Source organism: Electrona antarctica, assembly GCF_951216825.1.
Source record: "Electrona antarctica genome assembly, contig: scaffold_309, whole genome shotgun sequence".
NCBI lineage: Eukaryota > Metazoa > Chordata > Actinopteri > Myctophiformes > Myctophidae > Electrona > Electrona antarctica.
Window position 1 is genome coordinate 35,394 of NW_027638762.1, and position 23,311 is coordinate 58,704.

General features: G+C 46.5%; 1 protein-coding gene across 1 annotated transcript; it reads right to left on the reverse strand.

Moving 5' to 3' along the window:
• Window positions 1-3,616: 3,616 nt before the first annotated feature.
• Window positions 3,617-22,189, reverse strand: LOC306917728 (uncharacterized protein; the record flags this gene model as incomplete). Its single annotated transcript, XM_079530630.1, has 13 exons — window positions 22,121-22,189; window positions 21,912-21,957; window positions 19,411-19,467; window positions 19,276-19,305; window positions 19,101-19,150; window positions 16,261-16,313; window positions 15,929-16,155; window positions 15,021-15,274; window positions 13,886-14,026; window positions 12,657-12,792; window positions 6,737-6,792; window positions 5,462-5,527; window positions 3,617-3,622 (listed from the first exon to the last, which is right to left on the reverse strand). Exons 2-13 carry the CDS (start codon window positions 21,940-21,942, stop codon window positions 3,617-3,619), a joined length of 1,107 nt encoding a protein of 368 aa, XP_079386756.1. The 5' UTR covers window positions 21,943-21,957; window positions 22,121-22,189.
• Window positions 22,190-23,311: the final 1,122 nt, after the last annotated feature.

Sequence of the window (23,311 nt, forward strand, 5' to 3'; positions counted from 1 at the left end):
AGGTTTGGGCTTCAGGACATTCCCGTCACGGTCCACTACTGCCTTCCGAGGAAGGGTGTGGCACGCTGAGATGCCGTTCGGGTCGACGTGGATGTCGACACTCTCTAGGAATTGCAGAACCTGCATCTCCAGCGTTTGCTGGTCTTCGATCCCGGCATCTTCGCTGACTTGTCCTCCATCAGCTGCAGCTCTCGCATAGGACCGGGGTTTAACTTCCAGTCCCGAAATGATTACATCTTCCATGCGAGTGTATTGCTCCAGGTCCTGCACTCTTCTTTCCAGACCCTCGATGGTTTTGTCCTTTTCCTTGATTACGTTTTTCAGTTGTTTTATTTCGCTGACAAGCTCCGTTAGTTGCTTGAGCTGCTTCGTGACATTTGACAGCTCCGCTGACATAAAGTCAAGCGACTTGCGGATTTCCTCATTTTCATCATCCATCGTCGGATTAGAGCGTGTCTTTTTCGGTGGCATAACTTTGATTACCGTGTGCTGTTTATTTGTTTTTACTTACTTTAGTAGTAAAACAAGTTTGTTAGTATCTCCTGTCAAACCGCTTTCAAACCGCCGCCCTCTGCTGCTGCTTCCGCGCACGTCTCACTCTTGCGCGTCATTGACCGGCTTCATCGGGAAGGATGTGCTTGTATTTTTTTAAGAGAAATGTTCTATAGTTTAATTGATATGAATTTATTAGTGATTTAAATTTCCCCATTGACATGAATGGGAAAGTGCGAAAAATAACATTCAAGTATTTTTTCCTCAGAGACTGTAAGGGCTATAGTTACAAAACTTGGAGGGGAGGTTCATAATAATTACTAAAATTAATTAACTTATAATGTTATCGGTCGGCCTCATGGTGGCGCTATAACAGCCCACTTTACGTTTTGGCTTATAACTCTTGAACCGTAGGTCGTAAAATCAAAATATGTTTTCCCTGGATTCCTTGGGTCATGACGCATCTCCCCATATAGGCCACGCCCATTTGCGTCATGATAGATTTTCCGCCATTTTGAATTTTCTCCAAAACACACTTTTTGCTTTTCCTCCTACAGATTTTGTCCAAATCTCACAAAAATCGGCACACATGATCTCGGGACCCATCCGATTAAAACACCAACTGCAGAATTTTGGTAGTGCGTATCGTTCGGCCGTAATCGTCGTCCGAAGTTAGTAGGAGGGGCCTATATCACAAAAAATGCCATAAATCACGAACGGAATGTCCAATCCATCCAAAATTTGAATCACATGTCGCAGGTGGTTGAATCAACCAAGTAGAAATGTAACCGTTTGTCGCAAAAACATGATTTTTGGGGGATAATTCCCCTCCGAATTACTTACGCATGATCGCAGGGGTGCCGTGACATTGTAATTGGCTGGCAATATTAGTGGGAGGGGCATATGTAAGCCACTGCGGCAACCACACTTTGCAATTTTTTAAAATTGCGACCTTTCTAGTTGTGGGCTCGCCTCAGCGAGCACACTATTGTTATCCACAGATTTCATTCTTCGCACTCCTACTACTTTCACACACTTTATGCTAGAAATGTAGTTCAAACTTCAAACTGTTCAGCTCTTTGCAGTTATTTATGCTTGTATTTTTATTTTTACAATTGTTTATACTTTTTTAACTTTTAAACTTTTTACATTCTTTATAATGAGAGTAGATGGAAGAAAGGTCCCATTTTTCAGTTGACTTTTTCGTGCTCTAATTACTCCGTCATACTTTCACTTTGAAACTCCATTCAAACTTTAAAATGTTCATCTATCTTTGAATTTTCATTGGTGAAAACGTTGTTTTGAAAAAGTTTGTACCTTTTTAGATATTTAACTTTATTTATAATTCTCGTCTCCCATAGACAATGCATGGGATTTTATCCCAATTGCTTTAGTGGCGCCCCCTATGGATGAAAATGTAATTGATTTTGGCTCTGGGTTGATTGAACCACACGCAACCTGTGATTCAAATTTGGGATGGATTGGACATTCCATTCGTGATTTGAGGCAATGTTTGTAAAATAGACCCCTCCTACTAACTTTGGTTGGACGATTATGGCCGAACAGTACGAACTATCATAATTCGGTCTGTGGTGTTTTAATGGGATAGGTCCAGAGTTAATTGGTGCCAATTTGTGTGAGATTTGGACAAAATCTCTAGGTGGAAGAGCAAAAAGTGTGTTTTGAAGAAAATTCAAATTTGGTGGAAATTCTTCCGAGGTGCCAATTTGCGTGGCCTATATGCGGAGATGCGTCATGACCCAAAGAATCCATCGAAAAATTAATTTTGATTTTACAACTTACGGTTCAAGAGTTATAGGGACAATTGTAAAGTGGGCTGTTATAGCGCCACCATGAGGCCGACTGATGTAATTCCTTTTCAATACATTTTCATAATTATTATGAACCTCCCCCCCAAGTCTCGTAAATATGGCGCTTATACGGTCTCCAAGGGGAAAGAAATACTTGCATTGGATCCCTTATTGTGGGCTCTCACACACTTTATGCTAGAAATGTAGTTCAAACTTCAAACTGTTCAGCTCTTTGCAGTTATTTATGCTTGTATTTTTATTTTTACAATCAAACTTCAAACTGTTCAGCTCTTTGCAGTTATTTATGCTTGTATTTTTATTTTTACAATTGTTTATACTTTAACTTTTAAACTTTTAAACTTTTTACATTCTTTATAATGAGAGTAGATGGAAGAAAGGTCCCATTTTTCAGTTGACTTTTTCGTGCTCTAATTACTCCGTCATACTTTCACTTTGAAACTCCATTCAAACTTTAAAATGTTCATCTATCTTTGAATTTTCATTGGTGAAAACGTTGTTTTGAAAAAGTTTATACCTTTTTAGATATTTAACTTTATTTATAATTCTCGTCTCCCATAGACAATGCATGGGATTTTATCCCAATTGCTTTAGTGGCGCCCCCTATGGATGAAAATGTAATTGATTTTGGCTCTGGGTTGATTGAACCACACGCAACCTGTGATTCAAATTTGGGATGGATTGGACATTCCATTCGTGATTTGCGGCAATGTTTGTAAAATATCCTAATCCTATATTATCATATATGATCCTATATGATCCTATATGATCCTATATGATCCTATATTATCATATATGATCCTATATTATCATATATGATCCTATATTATCCTATATGATCCTATATGATCCTATATTATCCTATATTATCCTATATGATCCTATATGCTATCCTATATGATCCTATATGATCCTATATTATCATATATGATCCTATATGATCCTATATGCTATCCTATATGATCCTATATTATCCTATATGATCCTATATGCTATCCTATATGATCCTATATGATCCTATATGATCCTATATGATCCTATATGATCCTATATGATCCTGTATTATCCTATATTATAGCACTTTGGCTATGAGTGTGAGTGGCCACGTTTTTGTCTTTTTAAGACTTTACATTTAGTTTATTTCAGAGTCAAACATAAAGGTCAGAAGGTCCTACCTGTTGTCTGGCTAACCGGAGGTTCTTTCACAGCTGATGCACCTGAGAAAGAAAAAGTACAATCAGTTGATAAGATATACAGTTGTATACTGTACTGTACTATATACAGATATATATCAGTTATCTCTGCACCAGATGAAGATGGTTTAGGAGCAGTTACACAGTTGCAACCACTATATTAATGGCAAGCATTTCATACAGATTAAGTTAAAAATAATCTGAACTATCCCTTTAATCCAGAGCGATTTACATTGCCGGCCGGCAAGAACAAAACGCATGGCAATACATCACATACATAACAAGTAGTTATCATGAAACAAGAGTTATCAATACATCACATACATAACAAGTAGTTATCAAGAAACATGAGTTATCAATACATCACATACATAACAAGTAGTTATCATGAAACATGCGTAAGCTAAGAACGTAACAGTGGAATATCTATATAATGAAACTATACATAAATACTATAAAGTGCTATGTCTACATAAAATGCTATAAGTCTGTATAAAATGCTATAACATAAAGTGTTATCTAAATTACATAAGTTGAGCCTTTGCATACATCCATGATGTAACAAATGTGTGAAAGTCTCCTAAACGAGGAGATATATACATTTTTTTAATGTATTTTTCCCATTATAAGGACATACAGAATAAATGTACCTGACTCATGTAGATATCTCTATAAGACACAGTATAAATGTACCTGACTCATGTAGATATCTCTATAAGACACAGTATAAATGTACCTGACTCATGTAGATATCTCTATAAGACACAGTATAAATGTACCTGACTCATGTAGATATCTCTATAAGACACAGTATAAATGTACCTGACTCATGTAGATATCTCTATAAGACATACAGTATAAATGTACCTGACTCATGTAGATATCTCTATAAGACACAGTATAAATGTACCTGACTCATGTAGATATCTCTATAAGACACAGTATAAATGTACCTGACTCATGTAGATATCTCTATAAGACACAGTATAAATGTACCTGACTCATGTAGATATCTCTATAAGACACAGTATAAATGTACCTGACTCATGTAGATATCTCTATAAGACACAGTATAAATGTACCTGACTCATGTAGATATCTCTATAAGACACAGTATAAATGTACCTGACTCATGTAGATATCTCTATAAGACATACAGTATAAATGTACCTGACTCATGTAGATATCTCTATAAGACACAGTATAAATGTACCTGACTCATGTAGATATCTCTATAAGACACAGTATAAATGTACCTGACTCATGTAGATATCTCTATAAGACACAGTATAAATGTACCTGACTCATGTAGATATCTCTATAAGACACAGTATAAATGTACCTGACTCATGTAGATATCTCTATAAGACACAGTATAAATGTACCTGACTCATGTAGATATCTCTATAAGACACAGTATAAATGTACCTGACTCATGTAGATATCTCTATAAGACACAGTATAAATGTACCTGACTCATGTAGATATCTCTATAAGACACAGTATAAATGTACCTGACTCATGTAGATATCTCTATAAGACACAGTATAAATGTACCTGACTCATGTAGATATCTCTATAAGACACAGTATAAATGTACCTGACTCATGTAGATATCTCTATAAGACACAGTATAAATGTACCTGACTCATGTAGATATCTCTATAAGACACAGTATAAATGTACCTGACTCATGTAGATATCTCTATAAGACACAGTATAAATGTACCTGACTCATGTAGATATCTCTATAAGGACATACAGTATAAATGTACCTGACTCATGTAGATATCTCTATAAGACACAGTATAAATGTACCTGACTCATGTAGATATCTCTATAAGACACAGTATAAATGTACCTGACTCATGTAGATATCTCTATAAGACACAGTATAAATGTACCTGACTCATGTAGATATCTCTATAAGACACAGTATAAATGTACCTGACTCATGTAGATATCTCTTACTGGAGGTTCCTTCCACTGCTGAGTCACATCTCCGTTTTCCGCCTGGAAGAAAGATGAATGTAAAAATCACACCTGTGTGAAGTGAGGGGCACTCTTATCATTATACATCATCTCATGAACAACTGAATGTATGTGATTGTTTCGCCCATTTGCTGTTTGTGTTTAATTTACGTCATATTTCACGTCATTCTCCTTTCATTGTCTATGGCAAATATTGAGACGTGTGGGGAGAAAAGCTGTATATAGGAGGGGCTAGCTGTATATAGGAGGGGCTAGCTGTATATAGGAGGGGCTAGCTGTATATAGGAGGGGCTAGCTGTATATAGGAGGGGCTAGCTGTATATAGGAGGGGCTAGCTGTATATAGGAGGGGCTAGTGCCCCTCAAAAATCACACCCCGTGTGAAGATGAGGCTAGCGCTCTCATCTTCATACAGAGCATTTCATGTCCGCCAATCAAATCATCTCAAATTTGGCACACACAAACACACAAAGATGGACATAGGAGGCCCTCACAAAATAAGCAAAGACACATTTATCAATGATATATATTATTGGCACTGTGCTGTTGGATGAGGAAGAGGAGAGCTGTTGGCCTGCGATCATGGGGATCAGAGTGGCATTATCTTATCTTAATGTTGAGGCATTATCTTATCTTAATGTTGGCCTGCGATCATGGGGATCAGAGTGGCATTATCTTATCTTAATGTTGAGGCATTATCTTATCTTAATGTTGGCCTGCGATCATGGGGATCAGAGTGGCATTATCTTATCTTAATGTTGAGGCATTATCTTATCTTAATGTTGGCCTGCGATCATGGGGATCAGAGTGGCATTATCTTATCTTAATGTTGAGGCTGAACCATAATCAATGGCATTATTTATAGTGATTGGTAAATGGTACATTTATATAGCGCCTTTATCCAAGGCGCTTTACAGAGATTGTGCATTACATTCACCCATTCACACACACATTCACACACCGAAGGCGGCGGAAGCCATGCAAGGCACCAACCAGCACATCAGGAGCAATTTGGGGTTCAGTGTCTTGCCCAAGGACACTTCGACATGTAGACAGGAGGAGCCGGGATTCGAACCGCCGACCCATGGATCATTGGACGACCTGCTCTACCTCTTGAGGTCGTGATTGGTCTATCACAATGCATGTTACCTGCTCTACCTCTTGAGGTCGTGATTGGTCTATCACAATGTGATTGGTCTATCACAATGTGATTGGTCTAACAGCATGTTACCAAACATGTCTTACCGGTGATTTCTTCCCTTGGTGCTTCAGAGGTCTTCCTGCCGACTGTAAGAGGAATGGAAATTCGATTATGTCACTCATTATGTCACTCATTATGTCACTCATTATGTCACTCATTATGTCACTCATTATGTCACTCATTATGTCACTCCCCCCCCGCTCCATCTCATTATGTCACTCCCCCCCCGCTCCATCTCATTATGTCACTCCCCCCCCCCCCGCTCCATCTCATTATGTCACTCCCCCCCCCGCTCCATCTCATTATGTCACTCCCCCCCCCGCTCCATCTCATTATGTCACTCCCCCCCCGCTCCATCTCATTATGTCACTCCCCCCCCCGCTCCATCTCATTATGTCACTCCCCCCCCCCGCTCCATCTCATTATGTCACTCCCCCCCCGCTCCATCTCATTATGTCACTCCCCCCCCCGCTCCATCTCATTATGTCACTCCCCCCCCCGCTCCATCTCATTATGTCACTCCCCCCCCCGCTCCATCTCATTATGTCACTCCCCCCCCCGCTCCATCTCATTATGTCACTCCCCCCCCGCTCCATCTCATTATGTCACTCCCCCCCCGCTCCATCTCATTATGTCACTCCCCCCCCGCTCCATCTCATTATGTCACTCCCCCCCGCTCCATCTCATTATGTCACTCCCCCCCCGCTCCATCTCATAATGTCACTCCCCCCCCCCCGCTCCATCTCATTATGTCACTCCCCCCCCCGCTCCATCTCATAATGTCACTCCCCCCCCCCCCGCTCCATCTCATTATGTCACTCCCCCCCCCGCTCCATCTCATTATGTCACTCCCCCCCCGCTCCATCTCATTATGTCACTCCCCCCCCGCTCCATCTCATTATGTCACTCCCCCCCCCCCGCTCCATCTCATAATGTCACTCCCCCCCCCCCGCTCCATCTCATTATGTCACTCCCCCCCCGCTCCATCTCATAATGTCACTCCCCCCCCCCGCTCCATCTCATTATGTCACTCCCCCCCCGCTCCATCTCATAATGTCACTCCTCCCCCGCTCCATCTCATTATGTCACTCCCCCCCCCCCGCTCCATCTCATTATGTCACTCCCCCCCCGCTCCATCTCATAATGTCACTCCCCCCCCGCTCCATCTCATTATGTCACTCCCCCCCCGCTCCATCTCATTATGTCACTCCCCCCCCCCGCTCCATCTCATTATGTCACTCCCCCCCCGCTCCATCTCATAATGTCACTCCCCCCCCGCTCCATCTCATTAGGTCACTCCCCCCCCGCTCCATCTCATTATGTCACTCCCCCCCCGCTCCATCTCATTATGTCACTCCCCCCCCCGCTCCATCTCATTATGTCACTCCCCCCCCCCCCGCTCCATCTCATTATGTCACTCCCCCCCCCCCGCTCCATCTCATTATGTCACTCCCCCCCCGCTCCATCTCATTATGTCACTCCCCCCCCGCTCCATCTCATTATGTCACTCCCCCCCCGCTCCATCTCATTATGTCACTCCCCCCCCGCTCCATCTCATTATGTCACTCCCCCCCCCGCTCCATCTCATTATGTCACTCTCCCCCCCGCTCCATCTCATTATGTCACTCCCCCCCCCCCGCTCCATCTCATTATGTCACTCCCCCCCCGCTCCATCTCATTATGTCACTCCCCCCCCGCTCCATCTCATTATGTCACTCCCCCCCCCCGCTCCATCTCATTATGTCACTCCCCCCCCGCTCCATCTCATAATGTCACTCCCCCCCCCCCCGCTCCATCTCATTATGTCACTCCCCCCCCGCTCCATCTCATTATGTCACTCCCCCCCCGCTCCATCTCATTATGTCACTCCCCCCCCGCTCCATCTCATTATGTCACTCCCCCCCCGCTCCATCTCATTAGGTCACTCCCCCCCCCGCTCCATCTCATTATGTCACTCCCCCCCCGCTCCATCTCATTATGTCACTCCCCCCCCCGCTCCATCTCATTATGTCACTCCCCCCCCCGCTCCATCTCATTATGTCACTCCCCCCCCGCTCCATCTCATTATGTCACTCCCCCCCCGCTCCATCTCATTATGTCACTCCCCCCCCCCCGCTCCATCTCATTATGTCACTCCCCCCCCCCCGCTCCATCTCATTATGTCACTCCCCCCCCGCTCCATCTCATTATGTCACTCCCCCCCCCGCTCCATCTCATTATGTCACTCCCCCCCCGCTCCATCTCATTATGTCACTCCCCCCCCCCGCTCCATCTCATTATGTCACTCCCCCCCCGCTCCATCTCATTATGTCACTCCCCCCCCCGCTCCATCTCATTATGTCACTCCCCCCCCGCTCCATCTCATTATGTCACTCCCCCCCCCGCTCCATCTCATTATGTCACTCCCCCCCCGCTCCATCTCATTATGTCACTCCCCCCCCCCCGCTCCATCTCATTATGTCACTCCCCCCCCCCCGCTCCATCTCATTATGTCACTCCCCCCCCCGCTCCATCTCATTATGTCACTCCCCCCCCCGCTCCATCTCATTATGTCACTCCCCCCCCCGCTCCATCTCATTATGTCACTCCCCCCCCGCTCCATCTCATTATGTCACTCCCCCCCCGCTCCATCTCATTATGTCACTCCCCCCCCCGCTCCATCTCATTATGTCACTCCCCCCCCGCTCCATCTCATTATGTCACTCCCCCCCCCGCTCCATCTCATTATGTCACTCCCCCCCCGCTCCATCTCATTATGTCACTCCCCCCCCGCTCCATCTCATTATGTCACTCCCCCCCCGCTCCATCTCATTATGTCACTCCCCCCCCGCTCCATCTCATTATGTCACTCCCCCCCGCTCCATCTCATTATGTCACTCCCCCCCCCGCTCCATCTCATTATGTCACTCCCCCCCCCGCTCCATCTCATTATGTCACTCCCCCCCCGCTCCATCTCATTATGTCACTCCCCCCCCGCTCCATCTCATTATGTCACTCCCCCCCCGCTCCATCTCATTATGTCACTCCCCCCCCCGCTCCATCTCATTATGTCACTCCCCCCCCCGCTCCATCTCATTATGTCACTCCCCCCCCCGCTCCATCTCATTATGTCACTCCCCCCCCGCTCCATCTCATTATGTCACTCCCCCCCCGCTCCATCTCATTATGTCACTCCCCCCCCCGCTCCATCTCATTATGTCACTCCCCCCCCCCCCGCTCCATCTCATTATGTCACTCCCCCCCCGCTCCATCTCATTATGTCACTCCCCCCCCGCTCCATCTCATTATGTCACTCCCCCCCCCGCTCCATCTCATTATGTCACTCCCCCCCCGCTCCATCTCATTATGTCACTCCCCCCCCCGCTCCATCTCATTATGTCACTCCCCCCCCGCTCCATCTCATTATGTCACTCCCCCCCGCTCCATCTCATTATGTCACTCCCCCCCCCGCTCCATCTCATTATGTCACTCCCCCCCCCGCTCCATCTCATTATGTCACTCCCCCCCCGCTCCATCTCATTATGTCACTCCCCCCCCCGCTCCATCTCATTATGTCACTCCCCCCCCGCTCCATCTCATTATGTCACTCCCCCCCGCTCCATCTCATTATGTCACTCCCCCCCCCGCTCCATCTCATTATGTCACTCCCCCCCCCGCTCCATCTCATTATGTCACTCCCCCCCCGCTCCATCTCATTATGTCACTCCCCCCCCCGCTCCATCTCATTATGTCACTCCCCCCCCGCTCCATCTCATTATGTCACTCCCCCCCCGCTCCATCTCATTATGTCACTCCCCCCCCCCCGCTCCATCTCATTATGTCACTCCCCCCCGCTCCATCTCATTATGTCACTCCCCCCCCGCTCCATCTCATTATGTCACTCCCCCCCCCCCCGCTCCATCTCATTATGTCACTCCCCCCCCGCTCCATCTCATTATGTCACTCCCCCCCCGCTCCATCTCATTATGTCACTCCCCCCCCGCTCCATCTCATTATGTCACTCCCCCCCCGCTCCATCTCATTATGTCACTCCCCCCCCCGCTCCATCTCATTATGTCACTCCCCCCCCGCTCCATCTCATTATGTCACTCCCCCCCCGCTCCATCTCATTATGTCACTCCCCCCCCCGCTCCATCTCATTATGTCACTCCCCCCCCGCTCCATCTCATTATGTCACTCCCCCCCCGCTCCATCTCATTATGTCACTCCCCCCCCCCCGCTCCATCTCATTATGTCACTCCCCCCCCGCTCCATCTCATTATGTCACTCCCCCCCCCGCTCCATCTCATTATGTCACTCCCCCCCCGCTCCATCTCATTATGTCACTCCCCCCCCGCTCCATCTCATTATGTCACTCCCCCCCCGCTCCATCTCATTATGTCACTCCCCCCCCGCTCCATCTCATTATGTCACTCCCCCCCCGCTCCATCTCATTATGTCACTCCCCCCCCGCTCCATCTCATTATGTCACTCCCCCCCCGCTCCATCTCATTATGTCACTCCCCCCCCGCTCCATCTCATTATGTCACTCCCCCCCCCGCTCCATCTCATTATGTCACCCCCCCCCCCCGCTCCATCTCATTATGTCACTCCCCCCCCGCTCCATCTCATTATGTCACTCCCCCCCCCGCTCCATCTCATTATGTCACTCCCCCCCCGCTCCATCTCATTATGTCACTCCCCCCCGCTCCATCTCATTATGTCACTCCCCCCCCCAACTCCATCTCATTATGTCACTCCCCCCCCGCTCCATCTCATTATGTCACTCCCCCCCCGCTCCATCTCATTATGTCACTCCCCCCCCCGCTCCATCTCATTATGTCACTCCGCTGCCGCTCCATCTCATTATGTCACTCCCCCCCCGCTCCATCTCATTATGTCACTCCCCCCCCGCTCCATCTCATTATGTCACTCCCCCCCCGCTCCATCTCATTATGTCACTCCCCCCCCGCTCCATCTCATTATGTCACTCCCCCCCCGCTCCATCTCATTATGTCACTCCCCCCCCGCTCCATCTCATTATGTCACTCCCCCCCCGCTCCATCTCATTATGTCACTCCCCCCCCGCTCCATCTCATTATGTCACTCCCCCCCCGCTCCATCTCATTATGTCACTCCCCCCCCGCTCCATCTCATTATGTCACTCCACCCCCGCTCCATCTCGTGGCCGCAACTGCCGGTTAAGAGCCGGCCGGCAACTTCCGGTTAACAGCCGTGTATGTGTTCCACAACACAGACATGCAAAATAACACTGGCTGCTATGAGGTGGCGAAAGCTTGACCTGCATAGCAACCGTTGCTAACACTGCGCTAAAAGCATGGAATACGGATGTGTACATTATAGGAAACTCCCGTTAAACTTTCCAACAAACTCCGGTAAACTCCCGAATTGTACCATCACACCTGTATATTACCGTATATTAACTGTATATTACCGTATATTACCTGTATATTACCGTATATTAACTGTATATTAACTGTATATTACCGTATATTACCTGTATATTACCGTATATTAACTGTATATTAACTGTATATTACCGTATATTAACTGTATATGCTGCTAAACTGGAGGTTTACGGGCAAAATACAGTGGCCATAATTGCCTGTTAACTCCTCTTTTCACACAGTGTAAACTATATGGACTGGCGTCGGCCAATCGCTTTTTGGGGGTGGGGTTTAGTGAAGAGCTAATTGCTAATTGCTCAAGCGCCGATCTGACGCTACTAGCCAAACAAGGGTGTCACAAGGTGACTGTGTACATGAGGACAATAATCAGGTGACTGTGTACATGAGGACAATAATCAGGTGACTGTGTACATGAGGACAATAATCAGGTGACTGTGTACATGAGGACAATAATCAGGAGACTGTGTACATGAGGACAATAATCAGGAGACTGTGTACATGAGGACGATAATCAGGTGACTGTGTGTATGCGGTAGGTATACCTTGTCGAATGCTTGTAGTCCATGTAGGATCGTCTGAACCTCTCGCTTTAAGATTGAATTTGAAGGGAGGTGGCTGCTCATAGTATGCTTCAAAGAAACCTTTAAAGAGTGGTGGTTCGAAGGTGAATGGCAAGCCCTGCACACAGACACATGGTATTAATAATGAACGCAATCCCACATTAAAGAAATAACATGCATATATGAGGTCATCACATTTGGGCAAGTGGCTACGGCCATTTTTAGCCCAAGGAGTGTTTTTCGTACAAAACCAATGCTTGGAATGGATTCAAAATCATAACGCCTAGTTTGACATGTCACAAGCTACTTAGAGCATAATTCAAATTTGAAATGTTTGCTACAGGCCTAGATGGGGTACCAGGTTTACAATGGTACCCTAACGTTCAACCCCTGAACTTCTCATTCTGTGGACCTTAATGACCAGAGCAGACCTCTCATTCTGTGGACCTTAATGACCAGAGCAGACCTCTCATTCTGTGGACCTTAATGACCAGAGCAGACCTCTCATTCTGTGGACCTTAATGACCAGAGCAGACCTCTCATTCTGTGGACCTTAATGACCAGAGCAGACCTCTCATTCTGTGGACCTTAATGACCAGAGCAGACCTCTCATTCTGTAGACCTTAATGACCAGAGCAGACCTCTCATTCTGTGGACCTTAATGACCAGAGCAGGCCTCTCATTCTGTGGACCTTAATGACCAGAGCAGACCTCTCATTCTGTGGACCTTAATGACCAGAGCAGACCTCTCATTCTGTGGACCTTAATGACCAGAGCAGACCTCTCATTTTGTGGACCTTAATGACCAGAGCAGGCCTCTCATTCTGTGGACCTTAATGACCAGAGCAGACCTCTCATTCTGTGGACCTTAATGACCAGAGCAGACCTCTCATTCTGTGGACCTTAATGACCAGAGCAGACCTCTCATTCTGTGGACCTTAATGACCAGAGCAGACCTCTCATTCTGTGGACCTTAATGACCAGAGCAGACCTCTCATTCTGTGGACCTTAATGACCAGAGCAGACCTCTCATTCTGTGGACCTTAATGACCAGAGCAGACCTCTCATTCTGTGGACCTTAATGACCAGAGCAGACCTCTCATTCTGTGGACCTTAATGACCAGAGCAGACCTCTCATTCTGTGGACCTTAATGACCAGAGCAGACCTCTCTGGAGAGGTCTGCAGAATGAGCATTGAGACGAACACACACCTCAGACGTGTCAGGGGGATCAATCTCTCCCCTTGGCTCACTCAGCAGATGGTACTTCTGCTCTGCCAGAGTACACTGGGTGTTCCTGACAATCCGACTGAAACGTCCTTTCTCTTCTGTCTCCAACTCCTTGTTGATGTCCTGCCGCACACAAGAACAACATGCAGACACGGTGATGACCACAGGAGAGAAGGAAGGAAGGAAGGAAGGAAAGAAGGAAGGAAGTTAGTTGTTTTTTTAATTAGCATATGCACTCCATACATTCCATAGAGCTAGCTAGACCATATGGACATATGACATCATCAACTAGCGACGGGAGCAGTTCCTATTGACTGAAAGATTCTTTATTTATGAAATTAATACAATATTTAAGGTGTTATTTTATTTTATTTGTTTTAGTTGTAGAGGGCAAGTATAATGTTTTAAGGCATGTGTGTCGTTATTAGCCAGGGATCCTTTTAGGGCTTCAGTGTGATGTCAGACTGTTACTCTTAACTCCTTTCTTATTAGTTGTACTCTTGAGGCTCTACTCCTATATGTATGTGTGCTGCTATAAGGGCACTGGATCAATTAAAGGCTTATTATGTATCATCAAAATAATGTTGAACTGAAACGCAGATGCAACCTTTCCGTGTCATCTTGGTGCCATCCTTACCAGATGCAACCTTTCCATGTCATCTTGGTGCCATCCTTACCAGATGCAACCTTTCCATGTCATCTTGGTGCCATCCTTACCAGATGCAACCTTTCTGTGTCATCTTGGTGCCATCCTTACCAGATGCAACCTTTCCGTGTCATCTTGGTGCCATCCTTACCAGATGCAACCTTTCCGTGTCATCTTGGTGCCATCCTTACCAGATGCAACCTTTCCGTGTCATCTTGGTGCCATCCTTACCAGATGCAACCTTTCCGTGTCATCTTGGTGCCATCCTTACCAGATGCAACCTTTCCGTGTCATCTTGGTGCCATCCTTACCAGATGCAACCTTTCCGTGTCATCTTGGTGCCATCCTTACCAGATGCAACCTTTCCGTGTCATCTTGGTGCCATCCTTACCAGATGCAACCTTTCCGTGTCATCTTGGTGCCATCCTTACCAGATGCAACCTTTCCGTGTCATCTTGGTGCCATCCTTACCAGATACCATGATCCGCAGTTGCGGGCGAGGTAGACCCGGAAGGTGCGAGTGTCCACACTGCTCCACAGATCCTCGTAGAGCAGCACCATTCCGTGGTGTTCGTCCTGCTGCGTGTCGCGGGCGATGGCGCCCACAGGGGACAGGGAGGACACCGACCACTTCAGATGACTACCAGAGGACTCATGGACTGTCTCAATGATGGGCTGCTTTCCAGTGACGTGTAGGACACCAAACACCTTCTCTCTCTGCTGGCCTGCAGGTGAGGATAGTGAGGAGGAGGAATGGATGGAGGGACAGTTTTATGGAGACAAGAAGTCATGAATGAATGGAGGACAAACAAGTCTAAAGAATAGTGTAACAGAAATATCACTTATTTGGTTTGTCCAAGGAAGATGTTTAGTTGTACAGTCAATAATACTGTTATATAACAGTATATATTATATATTATATATACTGTTATAAAACATGTTCTCACCAGCCAGGCACAGGGAGTGGGGCAGGTTGTACAGTCAATAATACATGTTCTCACCAGCCAGGCACAGGGAGTGGGGCAGGTTGTACAGTCAATAATACATGTTCTCACCAGCCAGGCACAGGGAGTGGGGGAGGTTGTACAGTCAATAAAACATGTTCTCACCAGCCAGGCACAGGGAGTGGGGGAGGTTGTACAGTCAATAAAACATGTTCTCACCAGCCAGGCACAGGGAGTGGGGCAGGTTGTACAGTCAATAAAACATGTTCTCACCAGCCAGGCACAGGGAGTGGGGGAGGTTGTACAGTCAATAAAACATGTTCTCACCAGCCAGGCACAGGGAGTGGGGCAGGTTGTACAGTCAATAAAACATGTTCTCACCAGCCAGGCACAGGGAGTGGGGCAGGTTGTACAGTCAATAAAACATGTTCTCACCAGCCAGGCACAGGGAGTGGGGGAGCTGGATGGACTTGAGGGCAGAGGGGTCCTTGTCCACGGTCTTTATGTTGAATATGGGCCCAGCAACCATCCAGGGGTTCTGGACCAAAGTGTTGAACTTGGACCAGGACAGGATGGAATAGACCACCAGAACTCGCTCCAACGCCTCGAATATCAAGCCTGTCAACTCACACTCATATGTCCCCTGTCCTTCCAGCTGAGCCCTAAGGAAGGAACGCACGCACACGCCAAAATGAAAATTCTCATAAGGAATAAGAAAATAATGAAAGCAGTTCAGCAGATGATGTCAAAGTGATGTCCAGACTCACTGCAAGCGTCCTCTGGACAGTTTCTCAGGGGTGATCTTCTCATTGCCGAAGCTCTACCAAGCAAACACACACAGGAGACCGTTAAGGATCACCAACGGAAATAAGTAGGAATTTGTCACATATTAGTCTGGCTTTGGGCCGGGCTCAATGTTTAAATACATATTAGTCTGGCTTTGGGCTGGGCTCAATGTTTAAATACATATTAGTCTGGCTTTAGGCCGGGCTCAATGTTTAAATACATATTAGTCTGGCTTTAGGCCGGGCTCAATGTTTAAATACATATTAGTCTGGCTTTGGGCTGGGCTCAATGTTTAAATACATATTAGTCTGGCTTTAGGCCGGGCTCAATGTTTAAATACATATTAGTCTGGCTTTAGGCCGGGCTCAATGTTTAAATACATATTAGTCTGGCTTTGGGCTGGGCTCAATGTTTAAATACATATTAGTCTGGCTTTAGGCCGGGCTCAATGTTTAAATACATATTAGTCTGGCTTTAGGCCGGGCTCAATGTTTAAATACATATTAGTCTGGCTTTGGGCTGGGCTCAATGTTTAAATACATATTAGTCTGGCTTTAGGCTGGGCTCAATGTTTAAATACATATTAGTCTGGCTTTGGGCCGGGCTCAATGTTTAAATACATATTAGTCTGGCTTTGGGCCGGGCTCAATGTTTAAATACATATTAGTCTGGCTTTAGGCTGGGCTCAATGTTTAAATACATATTAGTCTGGCTTTGGGCCGGGCTCAATGTTTAAATACATATTAGTCTGGCTTTGGGCCGGGCTCAATGTTTAAATACATATTAGTCTGGCTTTAGGCTGGGCTCAATGTTTAAATACATATTAGTCTGGCTTTGGGCCGGGCTCAATGTTTAAATACATATTAGTCTGGCTTTGGGCCGGGCTCAATGTTTAAATACATATTAGTCTGGCTTTGGGCCGGGCTCAATGTTTAAATACATATTAGTCTGGCTTTGGGCCGGGCTCAATGTTTAAATACATATTAGTCTGGCTTTAGGCTGGGCTCAATGTTTAAATACATATTAGTCTGGCTTTGGGCCGGGCTCAATGTTTAAATACATATTAGTCTGGCTTTGGGCCGGGCTCAATGTTTAAATACATATTAGTCTGGCTTTGGGCCGGGCTCAATGTTTAAATACATATTAGTCTGGCTTTGGGCCGGGCTCAATGTTTAAATACATATTAGTCTGGCTTTAGGCTGGGCTCAATGTTTAAATACATATTAGTCTGGCTTTGGGCCGGGCTCAATGTTTAAATACATATTAGTCTGGCTTTAGGCTGGGCTCAATGTTTAAATACATATTAGTCTGGCTTTGGGCCGGGCTCAATGTTTAAATACATATTAGTCTGGCTTTAGGCTGGGCTCAATGTTTAAATACATATTAGTCTGGCTTTGGGCCGGGCTCAATGTTTAAATACATATTAGTCTGGCTTTAGGCTGGGCTCAATGTTTAAATACATATTAGTCTGGCTTTGGGCCGGGCTCAATGTATAAATACATATTAGTCTGGCTTTAGGCTGGGCTCAATGTTTAAATACATATTAGTCTGGCTTTGGGCCGGGCTCAATGTATAAATACATATTAGTCTGGCTTTGGGCTGGGCTCAATGTTTAAATACATATTAGTCTGGCTTTGGGCCGGGCTCAATGTTTAAATACATATTAGTCTGGCTTTGGGCCGGGCTCAATGTTTAAATACATATTAGTCTGGCTTTGGGCCGGGCTCAATGTTTAAATACATTTATAGGTGAGCTACAGAACATAAACGTAACACTGAGACAGTGATGGAGGCGAGCTACAGTAAATAACGTCAACAGTCAACATCGTCAACAGTCAACATCGTCAACAGTCAACATCGTCAACAGTCAACATCGTCAACAGTCAACATCGTCAACAGTCTTTCAGGAGGCTAAATGTTTACTACTACCATGTGGATAAACCAACAACTTACTTGGACACAGTTACAAAGCCATCGACCATTACCCTTTGAAGTTGGACACAGTTACAAAGCCATCGACCATTACCCTTTGAAGTTGGACACAGTTACAAAGCCATCGACCATTACCCTTTGAAGTTGGACACAGTTACAAAGCCATCGACCATTACCCTTTGAAGTTGGACACAGTTACAAAGCCATCGACCATTACCCTTTGAAGTTGGACACAGTTACAAAGCCATCGACCATTACCCTTTGAAGTTGGACACAGTTACATAGCCATCGACCATTACCCTTTGAAGTTGGACACAGTTACAAAGCCATCGACCATTACCCTTTGAAGTTGGACACAGTTACAAAGCCATCGACCATTACCCTTTGAAGTTGGACACAGTTACAAAGCCATCGACCATTACCCTTTGAAGTTGGACACAGTTACAAAGCCATCGACCATTACCCTTTGAAGTTGGACACAGTTACAAAGCCATCGACCATTACCCTTTGAAGTTGGACACAGTTACAAAGCGATCCACCATTACCCTTTGAAGTTGGACACAGTTACAAAGCGATCCACCATTACCCTTTGAAGTTGGACACAGTTACAAAGCGATCCACCATTACCCTTTGAAGTTGGACACAGTTACAAAGCGATCCACCATTACCCTTTGAAGTTGCTTGTGCACTGATACATATTATGATGAATGAACAGGATAAAGAAAGCGTTTGTTACGTCTTTTCACAGGGTCAACGATGTCACTGAGCAGTGCACCTCCTCACATCCAATCCAAGGCATGGTCGGAATATTGAGAGGTCGGAATAATGGCAGACACGGTGTATATGACGCATATCAAGAAGAGTATATTATTTGCTGAGATCAAACTGACCTGCTGGACATGTTGGCATTTTTCACAGCATGGTCTGAAGTACAGCTGATCTGGAGGGACAAAACATTATGGTTACACAATAGTTCATTTGTCCGTCCGTCCGTCCGTCCGTCCGTCCGTCCGTCCGTCCGTCCATCCATCCATCCATCCATCCATCCATCCATCCATATCCTACCATCATCAGAATCTTCAGGTTCCTTCAGCTCTGCACAGGAAGGACATTAAAGAGAAACCATTTAGTTGTGTTAATCCTTCACGTTGTATTATTCACACCAACACTCACAGTTCATCGTAGTGTTAAATGTTTTACCTTCCTCTCCACTTATCTCCATCCTCTTCATGATCTTCATCAGGTCCATGCAGTCTTCTGTAGAGATAATACACACAGAAGACAGTTAGTGGACCACAGACAGACAGGAGGCTACAGTCAGTATAAACACAGAGGACAGTTAGTGGACCACAGACAGACAGGAGGCTACAGTCAGTATGAACACAGTTAGTGGACCACAGACAGACAGGAGGCTACAGTCAGTATGAACACAGTTAGTGGACCACAGACAGACAGGAGGCTACAGTCAGTATAAACACAGAGGACAGTTAGTGGACCACAGACAGACAGGAGGCTACAGTCAGTATGAACACAGTTAGTGGACCACAGACAGACAGGAGGCTACAGTCAGTATAAACACAGAGGACAGTTAGTGGACCACAGACAGACAGGAGGCTACAGTCAGTATGAACACAGAGAACAGTTAGTGGACCACAGACAGACAAGAGGCTACAGTCAGTATGAACACAGTGGACAGTTAGTGGACCACAGACAGACAGGAGGCTACAGTCAGTATGAACACAGAGGACAGTTAGTGGACCACAGACAGACAGGAGGCTACAGTCAGTATAAACACAGTGGACAGTTAGTGGACCACAGACAGACAGGAGGCTACAGTCAGTATAAACACAGAGGACAGTTAGTGGACCACAGACAGACAGGAGGCTACAGTCAGTATGAACACAGTTAGTGGACCACAGACAGACAGGAGGCTACAGTCAGTATAAACACAGTGGACAGTTAGTGGACCACAGACAGACAGGAGGCTACAGTCAGTATAAACACAGAGGACAGTTAGTGGACCACAGACAGACAGGAGGCTACAGTCAGTATAAACACAGAGGACAGTTAGTGGACCACAGACAGACAGGAGGCTACAGTCAGTATGAACACAGTGGACAGTTAGTGGACCACAGACAGACAGGAGGCTACAGTCAGTATGAACACAGAGGACAGTTAGTGGACCACAGACAGACAGGAGGCTACAGTCAGTATAAACACAGTGGACAGTTAGTGGACCACAGACAGACAGGAGGCTACAGTCAGTATAAACACAGAGGACAGTTAGTGGACCACAGACAGACAGGAGGCTACAGTCAGTATGAACACAGTTAGTGGACCACAGACAGACAGGAGGCTACAGTCAGTATAAACACAGTGGACAGTTAGTGGACCACAGACAGACAGGAGGCTACAGTCAGTATAAACACAGAGGACAGTTAGTGGACCACAGACAGACAGGAGGCTACAGTCAGTATAAACACAGAGGACAGTTAGTGGACCACAGACAGACAGGAGGCTACAGTCAGTATGAACACAGTGGACAGTTAGTGGACCACAGACAGACAGGAGGCTACAGTCAGTATAAACACAGAGGACAGTTAGTGGACCACAGACAGACAGGAGGCTACAGTCAGTATGAACACAGTGGACAGTTAGTGGACCACAGACAGACAGGAGGCTACAGTCAGTATGAACACAGAGGACAGTTAGTGGACCACAGACAGACAGGAGGCTACAGTCAGTATAAACACAGTGGACAGTTAGTGGACCACAGACAGACAGGAGGCTACAGTCAGTATAAACACAGAGGACAGTTAGTGGACCACAGACAGACAGGAGGCTACAGTCAGTATGAACACAGTTAGTGGACCACAGACAGACAGGAGGCTACAGTCAGTATGAACACAGTTAGTGGACCACAGACAGACAGGAGGCTACAGTCAGTATAAACACAGAGGACAGTTAGTGGACCACAGACAGACAGGAGGCTACAGTCAGTATAAACACAGAGGACAGTTAGTGGACCACAGACAGACAGGAGGCTACAGTCAGTATGAACACAGTTAGTGGACCACAGACAGACAGGAGGCTACAGTCAGTATGAACACAGTTAGTGGACCACAGACAGACAGGAGGCTACAGTCAGTATAAACACAGAGAACAGTTAGTGGACCACAGACAGACAGGAGGCTACAGTCAGTATGAACACAGTTAGTGGACCACAGACAGACAGGAGGCTACAGTCAGTATGAACACAGTTAGTGGACCACAGACAGACAGGAGGCTACAGTCAGTATAAACACAGAGGACAGTTAGTGGACCACAGACAGACAGGAGGCTACAGTCAGTATAAACACAGAGGACAGTTAGTGGACCACAGACAGACAGGAGGCTACAGTCAGTATGAACACAGTTAGTGGACCACAGACAGACAGGAGGCTACAGTCAGTATAAACACAGAGGATAGTTAGTGGACCACAGACAGACAGGAGGCTACAGTCAGTATAAACACAGAGGACAGTTAGTGGACCACAGACAGACAGGAGGCTACAGTCAGTATAAACACAGAGAACAGTTAGTGGACCACAGACAGACAGGAGGCTACAGTCAGTATGAACACAGAGGACAGTTAGTGGACCACAGACAGCTTGGAGGCTCACAGTGTAAAACATTAATATGATCTACTGTATGTCTCTTACCAGAATCTTCCTCCTCTTCCTCTGAAGACATGTTTACACATGGTGGCTGAGAATGAGGAGGCAAACATCATACAAGAGAATATATTATATTATATTATATTATATTATATTATATTATATTATATTATATTATATTATATTATATTATATTATATTATATTATATAAATAATAATTGTATGTAATGTAATGTAAATCCTCATGTCTCACCGGCTGGGGAGGAGCTACAGTAGTGACATCAGCTCCTGAAGAGGACGCTATTGGCTGGGGAGGAGCTACAGTAGTGACATCAGCTCCTGAAGAGGATGCTATTGGCTGGGGAGGAGCTACAGTCATGACATCAGCTCCTGAAGAGGACGCTATTGGCTGGGGAGGAGCTTCAGTTGTGACATCAGCTCCTGAAGGGGACACGATTGGCTGGGGAGGAGCTTCAGCCGTGACGTCATCTCCTGAAGAGGACGCTATTGGCTGGGGAGGAGCTACAGTCGTGACATCAGCTCCTGAAGAGGACGCTATTGGCTGGGGAGGAGCTACAGTAGTGACATCAGCTCCTGAAGAGGATGCTATTGGCTGGGGAGGAGCTACAGTCATGACATCAGCTCCTGAAGAGGAAGCTATTGGCTGGGGAGGAGCTTCAGTTGTGACATCAGCTCCTGAAGGGGACACGATTGGCTGGGGAGGAGCTTCAGCCGTGACGTCATCTCCTGAAGAGGACGCTATTGGCTGGGGAGGAGCTACAGTCGTGACATCAGCTCCTGAAGAGGACGCGATTGGCTGGGGAGGAGCTTCAGCCGTGACGTCATCTCCTGAAGAGGACACGATTGGCTGGGGAGGAGCTGCAGTAGTGACATCAGCTCCTGAAGAGGACGCGATTGTCTGAGGAGGAGCTACAGTCGTGACATCAGCTCCTGAAGAGGATGCTATTGGTCCAGGATGCATCTTCAGCAGCCAATCGGAAACCTTGTTGTCAGGTGACCAGAGACTTCCTGCCTCAGATGGCGTTCCACCAATCACTGGAACACAAGACAGCAAGACATTTACACCCTGGACCACTCCCCCTGTAGCCACTCCCCCTGCTGGACTACTCCCCCTGTAGCCACTCCCCCTGCTGGACCACTCCCCCTGCTGGACCACTCCCCCTGTAGCCAAGCCCCCTGCTGGACCACTCCCCCTGCCGGACCACTCCCTCTGTAGCCACTCCCCCTGCTGGACCACTCCCCCTGCTGGACCACTCCCCCTGCTGGTAGAACCACTCCCCCTGCTGGACCACTCCCCCTGCTGGACCACTCCCCCTGCTGGTAGAACCACTCCCCCTGCTGGACCACTCCCCCTGCTGGACCACTCCCCCTGCTGCTAGAAACACTTTCCCTGCTGGACAACAACAGAACCACTCCCCCTGCT